This window comes from Vigna umbellata, chromosome 4 (assembly GCF_029865625.1).
Source record: "Vigna umbellata cultivar VRB3 chromosome 4, Vumbellata_1.0, whole genome shotgun sequence".
NCBI lineage: Eukaryota > Viridiplantae > Streptophyta > Magnoliopsida > Fabales > Fabaceae > Vigna > Vigna umbellata.
Genome location: NC_142168.1, coordinates 1,477,183 through 1,490,577, shown reverse-complemented (window position 1 = coordinate 1,490,577; position 13,395 = coordinate 1,477,183). Strand labels below are relative to the sequence as shown.

The 13,395-nt window shown below is 30.2% G+C and overlaps 2 protein-coding genes and 1 long non-coding RNA gene across 3 annotated transcripts; 1 reads left to right on the top strand and 2 right to left on the bottom strand.

Moving 5' to 3' along the window:
- Positions 1-433: 433 nt before the first annotated feature.
- LOC148198923 (oleosin Ara h 15.0101-like) lies at positions 434-1,382 on the bottom strand. Its single transcript, XM_088113842.1, has one exon. It carries the CDS (start codon positions 1,305-1,307, stop codon positions 801-803), a length of 507 nt encoding a protein of 168 aa, XP_087969968.1. The 5' UTR covers positions 1,308-1,382; the 3' UTR covers positions 434-800.
- A 4,607-nt stretch (positions 1,383-5,989) lies between these two features.
- Positions 5,990-8,354, top strand: LOC148198922 (uncharacterized). The gene is made up of 3 exons (XR_015786306.1): positions 5,990-6,181; positions 6,261-6,398; positions 8,336-8,354. It is a non-coding gene; the product is annotated as an uncharacterized LOC148198922 (long non-coding RNA).
- A 2,921-nt stretch (positions 8,355-11,275) lies between these two features.
- Positions 11,276-12,113, bottom strand: LOC148198921 (auxin-responsive protein SAUR72-like). The gene has a single exon (XM_088114281.1). The coding sequence runs from the start codon at positions 12,009-12,011 to the stop codon at positions 11,493-11,495; it is 519 nt and encodes a 172-aa protein (XP_087970407.1). The 5' UTR covers positions 12,012-12,113; the 3' UTR covers positions 11,276-11,492.
- Positions 12,114-13,395: the final 1,282 nt, after the last annotated feature.

The window sequence follows — 13,395 nt, the reverse complement described above, 5'->3', positions numbered from 1 at the left end:
GTAGTAGAGTGTTAGCTGGGAGGCCTTTCTTTCTAATAAACTGTATTGTTGGGTGAATTAGGATAAATTTCGGTAAGAATCTAAATTTTGAAGTGCTTTTAAAATATAGAAGTTACAGAAGTTTAACTGAACTGTTCTCTTTTAATAGTTTGCATATGTCATTAAGATCGGTCTTCAGAGCCATTAAATTTAGTCCATTGTGGTGGAAACAATAATGGATTCAAGAGAAGCTTTGCCTCGATCTCATCTTCTCAAACTGAGAATAAACTAACTTGGATCTCCTTATTCCCTCTCATCTTCTCAAACTGAGAATAAACTAACTTGGATCTCCTTATTCCCTCTCATCTTCTCAAACTGAGAATAAACTAACTTGGATCTTACATATCTTCTACAACACAGTTTGCCTTGCAATAAATTAAAAAAAGAACCAAAATATAGGAAAAAGAATTACAACATTAAACCAGGAAGCAACCCCGACATTTTAAGAGGAGGAACTACTTATATAGTTGCAGAAGAACTAAAATAAGGGAAATATAACTAGAATAAGGGGAAAGATACGACATACAAAAGCAAAACAACAAAAGCAAAACAGCAAAACAACAAAACAACAAAAGCAGAACAACATTGAACGCTCCAAACAAAATTCAAATTAATATAGTAGAACTTGAACATGCACATTCACAAGGGGATGATAACTCCCTTCAATTAAGCCTTATAATACATAAGCATTGCACATCCACAAGGACACCCCTTCCCTCCATTCAGTTCAGCCTCATACAAACATGCATAGGCATGCATGATTAATAAGCTCCCTGTGTAGCCTCCTGAATTTTACCCTGAGCATAGCTTCCATAATCTTTTGCCCTCTCCTTCACATCCCTAGCCTTATCAGCAAGATACCCTTTTGCATAGTCAAGGGTGTCAGAACCTGCAGGCTGGTTTCCAGACACGTAGTTGTAAATCCAAGACAAAACAGCAATGGCAGCCACACCACAGCTGCCAGAGAACAAAAATCCGGAAGTAACTAGAAACAACACAAAAGCTGCTGGGACAAGGATGGGGCTGAAGATCACAAGAAGAGGAGTTGCAACTATCAACCCTATGACAGTACCTGTGAAGATCAACCCAGCCAAGAGCAAGAGTGAGATGCCAATAGTAACAGCAGTTATAAACTTGACTGTTTGACGTGAAATAGAGTTGCTGTAGCTGCTGGTGTTGGACTCATTGGTACTTCCATAGGGTGGTCCATAGGAGGTTCCATGGGAGGAACCATAGTAGGGACCTGCAGTTCTTGGTTGGTCAGCCATGATTTTGTGTTTTCAAGATTAAACTGAATTCAGATAGAATAGTAGTGTGCTGATGAGAGTAGAGTCTGAGAGAAGGAAAGTGGTATATAACAGTGTAGGAGGAGGTGGTGAGGGGTTACGCGGCAAGTTAGGAGGGTGCATTGCATGTCGTGGCGGCTTTGCATGAAAATGAGGTAACACCTGTCCTCTCCTGCACTGACCCCTCTTAAACAACCCTAATAAGTTATTATGAAATCATGGAAAACTTGGAACTTCTGCACCTCCTTTTAATACTTAATCATACCAGAGATACTCTCTGACGTTCTCTTTATAATATTGTTTTTACTAATATTCAGAAAAAAAGTTATTAATAATTTGCTATCTGTTTTGTTCAAAAGGAAAATATACTAAAATATGTAAAAAGGAAATAATATAATCCAGAGGAATGCTGCCATTCATACTCATGTGAAATTTTACTGCATAGAGCAAGTTAATGACATTTTATATAAAATCTATGAGATTGCAGGATTGTTCTTTCTATAATTCCTAGGTTTCTTTTAAAAATATAAAAGCAATATTTTTATCCTATCAGAATATTAAAATTCAAATTCTTAAAATATTACGTCTTATACTTCTGTGCACTTTTCTTAAAATAAAAAATATTATTAAAGTTATAAAAATTATATACAGACATTATTTAAATTTTTTTTTATTAATTTTTATAATGGTATAAGTATATAATAGAAACATTAGTAAATTTTCATTAAAAGAAAAACTATAATAAAGTATATCAAGATAATTATAAAATATTTTAATTTTTATTTAAAAAATCATAATGGCAGTTATATAATAAAACTATTATGAATTTATATGAATATTTCTTTAGATAAGAAAAACTAAAAATTTAGTTAGTAAATATAAGAAAAATAAATAATAAGAGAAGTGAAAAAGATACACTGATAAAACAATTACAAATTTTAATTTAATTATTAATTGTTTTAATTAACCTGACTTTTTTTTACTAAATAAAGAAAACTATTCATGTTATTTTTTTGAGTTTCTTGTTCATTATATACATTAGTGTAGGAGTAACCTGTACTGAATCAATAATGTTTTTCTTTATCAATTTTTCTTTAGATAAGACACACCAAAGCATCTTTATTCTAATTTTTTCGGGTTTGTGTGTTTTATTCTGTTGGATTGTAGTAAATTATGTCCTTCTTGCGCCTATTTTTTCATAGACAGAACCATTTATATTAACAATAAAAGATATTTTAAAATTGTAAATCACTAGTATTACAAGATATTACAGTAATTACTTTTATGCTATATATACAATTTTATCCATTATTTAGAATTCTGATTTTGTTTATAAAAAACTATTTTGTAACAGAGCTGGTTTGTTCGTCCTGGACATTTAATATTATCATGCTTCGATACACATTTGATGAGAAGAGAAAAACAAATTGACTGAAGTTAAAATTGTTTTTCTTTTTTTGAAGTTAATATCAACTAGAGTTGTTTTAGTTAAAATTGATTTTTATCTGATGAACAAATGGCCTCCGTTAAACTAAGAGGGGATAAATTAAGTTAGCAAAATTTTCTACCTTTCTAATTTTATTATTTAATTTCTATATATAAAAAATAACTTAGTTAAACTTCGTATTAAGATAAATTATGAAATATAATTATTAACAAGTAATTTAAAAAATAAACATATAAAAAGTTAGTGAAAAAGTGTCAATTCAATTTATATTGGTTTGGTCCTCAACACCCAATCCTAAGTCACTTGATATTTTGACTATCTTTTGTAAATCATTTACAAATAATGAACATCCAATTATATCTGGGAATCATTTCCTTGTGTTTGAGTTTCTTTTATCACAGAAAGAATCTCTTTTAATTATAATCAAATAACTTTCACATAAATTACACAAGTTCAAGAGTAGATTACAAGTTGAAGAAAACAGGTAAAAATACTCAATAATTTTGTAAGTGTTTGGCCGTTGTGAGTTTCATAATATGAAAACCTTATATTTTTTTAAGTGAAAACTCATTTATAATGAAATTTTGAATCTTTATGTCTCTTTGGAAGAGTCATAAGTTTCTCAAAAGAGTTGTAAGATTTCATAAATATTTGAACATTGATAATTATTACACATTAATAGTAATATATTACATTTATACCGTTCATCATATTGGTTCAAAATTTTAATTTTAAGTGTTAGAAACTTCTTGTAAATAATTATAGTAATATATTACAACTTAACAGCAATGGATTACTAGTTCAAAATTTTGAACATCATTTCTCACCTAACTTATTGATTACATTCTCTTGATAACTTATTACTAATTCAAAAATTGATTATTTTTAGAAAAATAATTTCATGTAATTTTATTTTTAAATCGAATACTTAAACAAAAATATAAATTCTTTTGGTAGATATACTAAATGAATTTTTTTACTTATATAATGAATCTTTTTCAATAGTGATTGAATTTCTTGGTCCTTCATTATTTAAGCTTGATCAATCTTTACTGTCTTTTGTCGGTGTCATCAAAACCTTCTTAGATATTTACGTTTTTCTCTTTTTTAGACAATGACCTTAAGGAGAGAAATAATAGAAAAAATAATTTGAATTATAAATTGTTCTCTCCCTTACTATATTAATAAACTTTAAGAACTTTCTTATTTGTTTTAAAAATAATTATAAATAACATTCTTGTTTAACATATGTGTAATCTTCTAACCTTTTATTTTTTTCCCTTTTGACAACATAATATCCTTATTATCTTTAGTAAACTAGATAACAAAAGTCAAATTAGTCATATATATTCAAAATAATAATCAAATATGCATAAATAATTAAACAAGAGTAAATATAAGAGAGTTCAAAGTGACAACATCGACCTATGTTTTATAGAAACTCGAATATAAGTCGAATAAAGTATTAATAAAAGTGTGAATCCTGGTACGAGAATATTTAGGAAAAATATATATATAAAAATTGCTTAGTAGATTAAATGTTGGAAATACCAAAATCAAGAATACACCTTTGGGAACTCACTTAAAGTTTTTAAAAGGATAATATCCTCAGACAGATGAAGAAGAATCTTACATGTCTAAAGTGTCATATGCCTCTACAGCAGGGAGCTTGATGTATGTTATGACTTGCATCAGACCTGACATAGCACATGGAGTGAGAGTTGTGAGTAGGTTTCTATCAAATCCCAGAAAGGAGCATTAGAAATGTTTGAAGTGGATATTGAGATATATATTTGTATTGTTCTTCTTTTACAATTGGTATCAAAGTCGATGGTTCGAGTTTGGTGACCAAGCTCAAACGAGTACGTCCCTCCAAGGTAAGGTGAAACCCTAGCAGGCGAACAGTGACAAACAGTCAGATGAATCATGGGAGGCGGAGAGCAGGAGATGCTCAGTGGTGTGACCATGAGTCTCATGGTGTACTCAAGAATAAAAAGAATACTTCGACGATAGGAGAGGTGAAGAACCATAGTCCTTTGTTTGAGAGAAAAATTGTTAGGATATAAATAAAGTCTCACATCAAATAGAAACAAGACATGAATATGAGTTTATGTACTAAAGATAAGATGCCTCCATTGATAAAAAATCCTTTGAAGTTGTATCAAAAATAAATCCTTGAGAGTTTGACTAGAACGGACAATAATTTGAAGGTGCTTGATCATATATTCATGAATCCAATCCTTCAGATACCCTTCTTTGTTAGAAAAAAAAAATCTGAAAGTGTTTTTTCTTTTTTAAGTTAATATCCATTATAGTTTTTTTTAAATAAATTACTTTTTATCATGGATGATAATCATTTGTTATCAATGTAATTTAGGATTAATTTTCAATTAATGGTACTCAGTTTTTTTGTTTTATTTTTTAAGTTGACAGTTATTTTTTATCTATGTAAATCAGATTTCAAAATAATGAGTAAACTATTTTTAATTGGTTTAAATTAAGGTTTTTTCATTAATATTGTTACAATTTTTTTTAACTCATCATTCTACACAATTTTTTTATATGAATGAAATTTGTTTTATAGATTAAAATATACTATTATCTAATTATTTATTAGTTAAATTCTAATAATAATTTTTTACATTCTTATTTTTTTAAAAGTTGCATATGTTTTGTATTTGAAGATAAAATTTTATTTAAATAAGTGGATCTAATAATTATTTATCAAATTTAGTTTTTATTTAGTTTTGAAAAGGTTTTTTTTTCAATTGAAATTAGCACTACGTTAATTTCTTTTTCAATTTTTTCTTCATGTAATGTTTATACAATATTTTGTATTGATATATTACTTAATATAATTTGTAATGTTAAATTTTTAATTTAAATTATATAAAACAAGCACATATTAAAAATAGTATTAATAATTATTATTTTATATAAATTTGAAATGAGAAATAATATAGATGATAAAAAAAATTAAATAAGTTAGATGAAGTATTGAGGGTTAAAATTTTTAAAAATAAGATATTTTAAGAGTATTTATTGACCACTTTTCATTAGATGACTTATAAGTGAAATAAATTAGTAGTGAATTTACCTTATCAAATAAATTCTTTAACTTAGATGCAAGTGGCTAAAGGAAGAAGAGAGCTTTATAACAATCTGAATGACAGACATGTTATTTTAAGAAAGAAACAAGGTTAGAAATGGAAAGTTGAAAAATTAGATATCAAGAATAGACGATGTGGAACAATATCCACTTCTCACACAGGACAGGGAAATGGCAACCATGTCCCTTACAGTTGCAGCACCTTCTCTTTCCTTTCCTTCAACTCCCTCTCTCACCAAACTCCATGACCGTGTTCTTCACATCAAGCCCCTCCACTGCACTCCCATTCACCAACAACACGTACTTCTTCTTTTCTTCGCCATTATTGAATTCATTAAGCTCAAAAGCTATCCACCTCATATGTTTGTTCTTGATCAAGGTTGATGCAGATGCAGCTATCATGTGTGAGCCCTGCAATGGAAAAGGTTGGTTAGTCTGTGACTTTTGTAAAGGCCAAAAGACCAACATCAAAGCCGAAAACAAACGTATCTATCGAAGATGTCCCTCTTGCAAAGCCGTGAGTCATACACTATTTTGCAATGTTATTCACCTGTCAATGTCATTATAGATATTAAAGCTCTGTGCTTTGCTTTTGTATTTTTTGGAAAAAAAAACTTCAGGTTGGGTATGTGTGTTCTAACTGCAAGGTCTTCAAATGCGTCACTTTTCCTAATTTCGAAGATTCTCAGAACTGAATTGACCAACAGCTTTCGTTTTTGCCATAGTGATTACGCTAGTCAGCAACAAGGATCGATTCTCTTGTTTATTTTCATTCTTCACACCTGCTCTTGTCGATCTCCTATACAATTTTACTTCTTTCAGATGAATCAATTTTATTTACTGGTCAAAAAGTTAAAGAAAGAGATGATACAGTGTTTCACTGTCATCTCTGTTTTGTATCTCATGGATTACTGTAAGTGATGTGATTCAAAGAATTGTAAATCTTGAAGCTTGATAATGTTATGCGTTCTTGATGCTCATTACATTTTTTTTTCTCGATTTAGATTTTTATATTGGAAGTGGGGGCCAGAGTATTGTGTTACAGAATCACCCTATTCATTTTTAAGCATGATATAATCAATTAAGGAAAAGATTCTGCATTGTTAGAGGCTGATGATTTGAAAAAAAATGGGAGTGATTAGAGTTTTTCTTTTGATCATATTTGCTCTCATTCATGTTGTTGTTGTGTGCTGTTTTTGTCTAAAGACTATGAGTGACCAACACAATTGCATTTGAAATAAATTAGTTTACAATTTTTCTACTTTTAAAGGAATCAAATCCATTATACTTGTCAAAAGGTTTAAGAGATTAAGTGTTGGAAAACTGTTTCCCTGTCATATTTTTTGTATGATTCAATGTTTCACTGTCATCTTTTTTTTTTGTATTTCTTTTGGATAGACTGCAACTGATGCATGATGCTATTAAAAAAGGTTGTACACTAACAGCTTTTCATGCATCTCGATGCATACTGTAGTGTTCAATTTTAACTTCAGTTTTCATTTTTGTTTCATCTTTTCTTAATTTAAGTTTTATATTGCAAGTGGTGACCAGTAGTAATTGTTATGAAGTCACCCGAAAACTGATAAATTATACATAAGATTCTGCACTATTACAGACTAATCTCAGCCTCTGCTACGACGCGACTATCAATAAGAAACAACAAGAAAACAGTCTTTTCTACATCATCCAAGTCTTTCATTCGTTTCAATACAGCTAAGTCAGTCATTTGATTAATGATTAATATAAAAGAAAGGTAGCAAATTATGTTTTCAATATTTAATTCAATGTTTTCAAGAAAACAATGTTACTCCTTCTACATGTGGTGTTTGATGAATAATTCTGAACAGTTTTGCAGTTTTCGTAACAGTCAAACTTCTAGTATGTGGCTAATATTTTTTCCACAGTTTCACAAATTTAGAAACAATATATTGATCATAGTTGGAAAGTTGAGGGAACTCTTAGCAAGGGTTGTATACTTGTTCTTGTTCTTGTTCAATTGACTCGTTTTTTATACCATTATTCAATAACAAATGGAAACCAAATTTGAAACCAAATGCAGAGCTAATGATGGAAGGTGATAAATATTCTTTGTATCAAAGTTAATGTTGCATGAACAACGTCTGCTGATTGCTTTTACCTTTTGCAACTGATTTGTCCTTTTAAGTTCAGTCCTTTTTATTTTCTAATTCATCGAACTTCTAATTGTTATCCGAGCTTTATCTTACTGCACTATTCTTTGAACTTTTCCATTTTCCCTACTTGTTCTTCAGCATCTGAACATATTTTTCAGGTTTATATAAATTACACTTTTGGCAGTGAAATTCATGTAATTTCACTGCGTTAAGTTACATTTAGTTGCAAAATACGTTTAACAGCCCAAAGCTCTAATTATATAAGTTTGTTTATTCTTTCTAACCTTTTTTTTTACTTTTCATTGTCTATATTTTACATCAGGAAAAGGATATTTCAACAACCAACAATCACTTGTGTAAATTTACTGGGTTGTCAAGATCATTAATCTTCACATTATGGTGAGGCAAAAAGATGTATCCAATTTGAAAATTGGGGTTGACGCTAACTGTTTGTCTGCATGGAACTGTTCAAAATCTGATAATCCTTTGAAGTATGGAAAAATCTGTAAGCAGGAAAAGCTAATAATAATTATTTTAATCGACCAACACAGTTCAAATAGAATCATCTTCAAAAGAAACCGAATAAATTGCATATTTAGGAAAAAACTAATCAAGTTTAAGCTATTGTATTTTGTAACTTTTTTTGTTTTTCAAAATGATGCTTTGGTTAACGGTTTATAGATTCCTTTTGAGAAATTCTTTGCAGCTGGTTAACAATGTTTTGGCGTCAGAGTTGCAGGCTGTAGCATACTAGTTGATCACATGAAAATTGAAAGATTGATAGTTTGAAAAGGAACAGGGACTGTTAAAAACAAGAGTTATCCTAGGAAAAGTTATCAGGGCAACCTTAGAAAAACAATGGATGTCTGTTTGATGGGTTACTCTTAAGGTTTCTTGTGAAAATTAATATACCTATATGAATCAAAATCACTTAAATAATTTCTCTTATTAGAAGAGTGAGAAATACTAGAACATAGTCTCAGTCTTCTGTGATCATGCTCAGTCATCTATCTGTTCATGGTCTCAGTCAATATCTACATAACAGACATTTTCAATTAACAGAAAATAATACTTAGGCTAGATTTGGCTGAGATTATGCAGTCCAGAACCATATAATTTATCATTTTATCTTTCTACGTAGTGAAATTCATGTGAATTTCAATCACTAAATGAAGAAACCGAAATAAAGTGTCAGAGATAGTACTATCAAATATTTTGAGTGCATGTTCTCTCCTCCGTTAATTGGACAACGAAACAAGTTACATTTCTTTGAAACATCTTATCATAACAAGGTGAGTGAAGGCTCGTATATGAATCAGAATCTCCTCTCAAGTTGCAATTACGCAGACATATTCTAATGATCATGAGATTTAGTTAAGGAGTCAACACGTGGTATCCTGGGAAATCTGACTAGAGTTGCTTCTGCATTTTTTTAAGCTGATCACACATGACACCAGTAAAGATATCGCATTCTTGACTCAAGATCTAAATAGTTATCCTGATCTTTTTCTTTAGTGCTACAAGGATTATTATTAAGAGAATGTTACACGTAGATTTTAAAACAATATATGTTTTTCTGTTAAATTGATGAAGGCAGCACATATATCAATGTAGGCCACTAAATTATTTGGCCATGTGCTACATTATATAGTATTTAACACAAGTCCTCATGAACTTAGTGGAAGATTCCATATGCTGCAGAAGCTTGTAATTTAAGTCTAGTCCTGTCACATACCACAGATAACGAGGGTGAATTTCTCAACTTTCACCGTTACACATGTTTTCCCTTCTGAATTATGAATGCAGACATGTGAATTATGCAGTACAAGTTTGAAGATTTGATTTCTGTCAGTAGACTTCTTCTGCAGACGTGTTGTTAAATTCATTCAGACAGTAGTAGTTAAAATCTTGCATATAAGCTCAATTTTATATATAACTCATTAAAATCTTATGTTATAATCTATTAAAATTGAATTAGTCAAATCTATTACTTAAGAATTGTTAACAAAATATCATTAAATGATGATAACATACAAAAAGAAATACACTACATAAATAACATCAAAGTTAAACACATCATGCCATCTATAAATTCTCAATGAGCAATACTTGAAGGCAAGTGAGTAGGATTTAATATTTCTGAGCGTACGTAATGCACCATTGAAACATGTGTTGATGCATATACAGTGGCATTACAACTTGTAATCTCAATGATTTTACTAAAGGCACATGGGAAGGGAATTCAAATAAAGAGAAACAGTAACATGGCTTCTAAGATGGGAAATTTCCGTAGATTATCCGTATATTAATTTCCATTTCGGTTATCTCGATAAGATCTAACATACCAGATATCAAAGATTTAACTTCAAAAGCATAATACTTATAAACATATCCATGTTTACACACTATGAAAACCATGTTTAAAGGAATGAATTGGTATTAATTATACATTTTATGTTGTGGGAAAGATTTATTGAAAACTTTCATATTTGACTTTCCATTATCTAAACAACTTATCAAACTAAACACACTAATCATAGTAGGTATTCCTAGTATTTTCTGTTAACATATTGATAGCTGATACTTTTTTAACATGACAGCAAAGATTGAACCTCGTGTAAAACTATCCAAAAACTTCAGTCTTAACTAGACTAATTGGGTTAAATTCAAAGTTGTTTGAACACATCCTCTCGATTTTGTGTCATATATGTCTTTTTTTCATAGTTAAAGTTTGTCTGTAAACTGAGGTGTTTTCAGAATGAAAAGCGCAGTTCCTTTCTTAACCTTTTAGCAGTGGTGAACCTCAGATTCGGTGAGAGCAATTTACTTTTCAAATAATATAAATTAATAAAAATTATTATCATGCATATAAACAGTCAACAGAATCAAATATATAAGATTAAAGAAGTAAAATAAAATAAAATAAAAAAAAGAAAATAACCATTTCTCTTCTGTGTGATTAGACTATACCTTTGGCTTGGCTGAAAGATTTGAATTGATTCTTTCCAATTAAATAATACTTCTTCATTCACTAAATTTATAAAGTCAATAACTTCTAAGGTGTTGCTGATAAGAAACTTCTGTGCGTGCGTGATCACAAGTTTCCCAATTCCTAACAGGTGCAATATACAAGGCCTAAAATTTATCATGTTATATTATTTATAAAAGAAAGAACACAAAAGGGTAAAATAAATTCATGAACTGAAATGTAAAATAACAAAACTTTCTATTCCATAAAAAAAATTAGTAAGTAGTACTCAGATTTGTCATCTGTGAAAGCTTTTTGTCTTATCATCACGAGTCCAAAATTTCTTGAGATACATGATTTGGACAATGAAAGTTGTATTCTTTGCTTAGAGGGTTATCTCAGTTGTAACTGATGAATTTGTTGGAATTCACTCTAACCCTCTCTTACATGGATGAGCTTCCACAAAGAAGAAAAGAAAAGAAAAAATGTATAAAATTGTCAAAATCCTAAACTATCTGCACATTGGACTTGGAGGGTGATGAGAATAAGCAAGGTTGTTGGAGGAACAATATCCCATCATTTTCTCAATGCTAAACCTGCATTTCTGAGTGAAAAACTTGTCCTTTCTCTCCACAATCTTCAAGATACTCTCGAACACAGACACTTCACAAGGGATTCTGAGAACCCCAGTCTGTTCAAACCCAAACTCTTCCTCAGCTTCTCTGAGTAACATGTGAAAGGCTTGGTGACCCAAATACTCGGTTGGTATAACGAACCTGCTAAGGTCCACGCCAACACAAACAGCAACGTAGCCCTTGGGAACAACACTGCTCGATCCTCCTCCCTCACGTTCAGACAGAGAAAGTGTTCTTTTGAGAAATTTGATGCTTCTGCCGGTGTTGTTGCTGTTGTTACTGTTACTTCTGCTTGTTTTTGAAGAGTTTGCAACCCTTCTCCATTTCTTAAGAATCTGTTGAAGCCTCACTATGTCTCTGATCTTGTTAGGCTTCTTGGCAGGATCCATGGACATGTTGTTTGAACCCTTGTTAAGGGTTTTGGGTTATTTCAGTTTGGCTATATCATGAGAAGGGTTGGGTTAGGGTTATTATGGGACAACAGAACTGAACCTGGTTTTCTCTATGGTTGAAATAGGTTGAGTTTGGCTAATGATATGGCTCCAATTTATAGAACTCGTGCTTTGGTAAGTCTTAATATTAAAAGGTTATTAAATTGTGACAAGAAGGAATATTATATTTGTAATGAGTGTTTGGTTTTCTATGTCACATGCATGCATGAGAAAACGAACAAAAACTTTTGTCCAGGTTAGGATGAGTTAAACGTCAAGTTGCGTTTCCCATGCTTGCATGTGAGTGATTAGTGCAAGTCAGAGCTTTCCTTCTACCTCACCATTCTTTGTTTTGGAAGCTAAATCCACCGTGGTTTTCATTATTTTAAATCACCGATGACTAGGTCTCAGAGATTCACTATAAAAATTATTATTTATGTTCTGCCATTACACTTAATGGAAGCTTGAAAGGTAGTTATTTTCTGATTTGATTTCCAAGGCAAACCGATATGTAAACAGTCAAAGGTCGCCTCGTACAATGCAATGGTACATGTGTACCTACTATTCAACATTAAACTCATAATAGTTTTAGTTTATAAGGATTTCAGTAATCTCCTTATAGTGTTTTTCATTCTCTCCTGTGTTTGTTTCTCTGCTGAAATATTTTCTATTCTAACTATAAGTTACTTCTTATAATTGAAAATCTTAATCATTATTGTAGTTAGGTCACTACAAATTATTTCAAAATTAATAAATACAAGTTTGATATTCAAGTAATTAATTATTTTTTTATTACATATTTATAGTTAGAGTATTCAAACTTTAGCATCAAAAGTATTTTCTCCATGTAATTTGACAAGAGAAAACTAAAAGTAAAACTTTAATATAAGTTTAGAATTTAAAAAATCCTTTTGAAGAGAAGAATTAACATCGATCCCATAAACCATTAAATAGATACAATCTTGTTATATAAATTATTTTTAAAACTGAATTAAGTTTAAAATTTATCTCAAAAAATTAGATAACGAGAGATACAACGTATTTTATTGGATCATTTATTAATATGCAGAAATAAAATTTTAAAATATATTTTTTAATATATATATTTTAATCACTCAGCTAGAATGTTGATTCTATCCAAACAATTAAAAGCTTAATTCATAATATTTTTTTATTTCCTGTGTTGTCAATTTTGAAAATGCATGCAGTTCTATGTTGCATTTTTTTTTCGTTGTTTATGTCTATCTGCTGCGCATGCTCAGTTTGAACAACCAAAACCTGAAACAAGTTCACTTCTCCAATCACGTTTTATTTCCTTTTGTTTTATTTATAATGATTTTGTGATGGG

Coding starts and splice junctions, on each gene's coding strand:
- LOC148198923 (XM_088113842.1), bottom strand. CDS start 1,307: ATGGCTGACCAACCAAGAACTGCAGGTCCCTACTATGGTTCCTCCCAT.
- LOC148198921 (XM_088114281.1), bottom strand. CDS start 12,011: ATGTCCATGGATCCTGCCAAGAAGCCTAACAAGATCAGAGACATAGTG.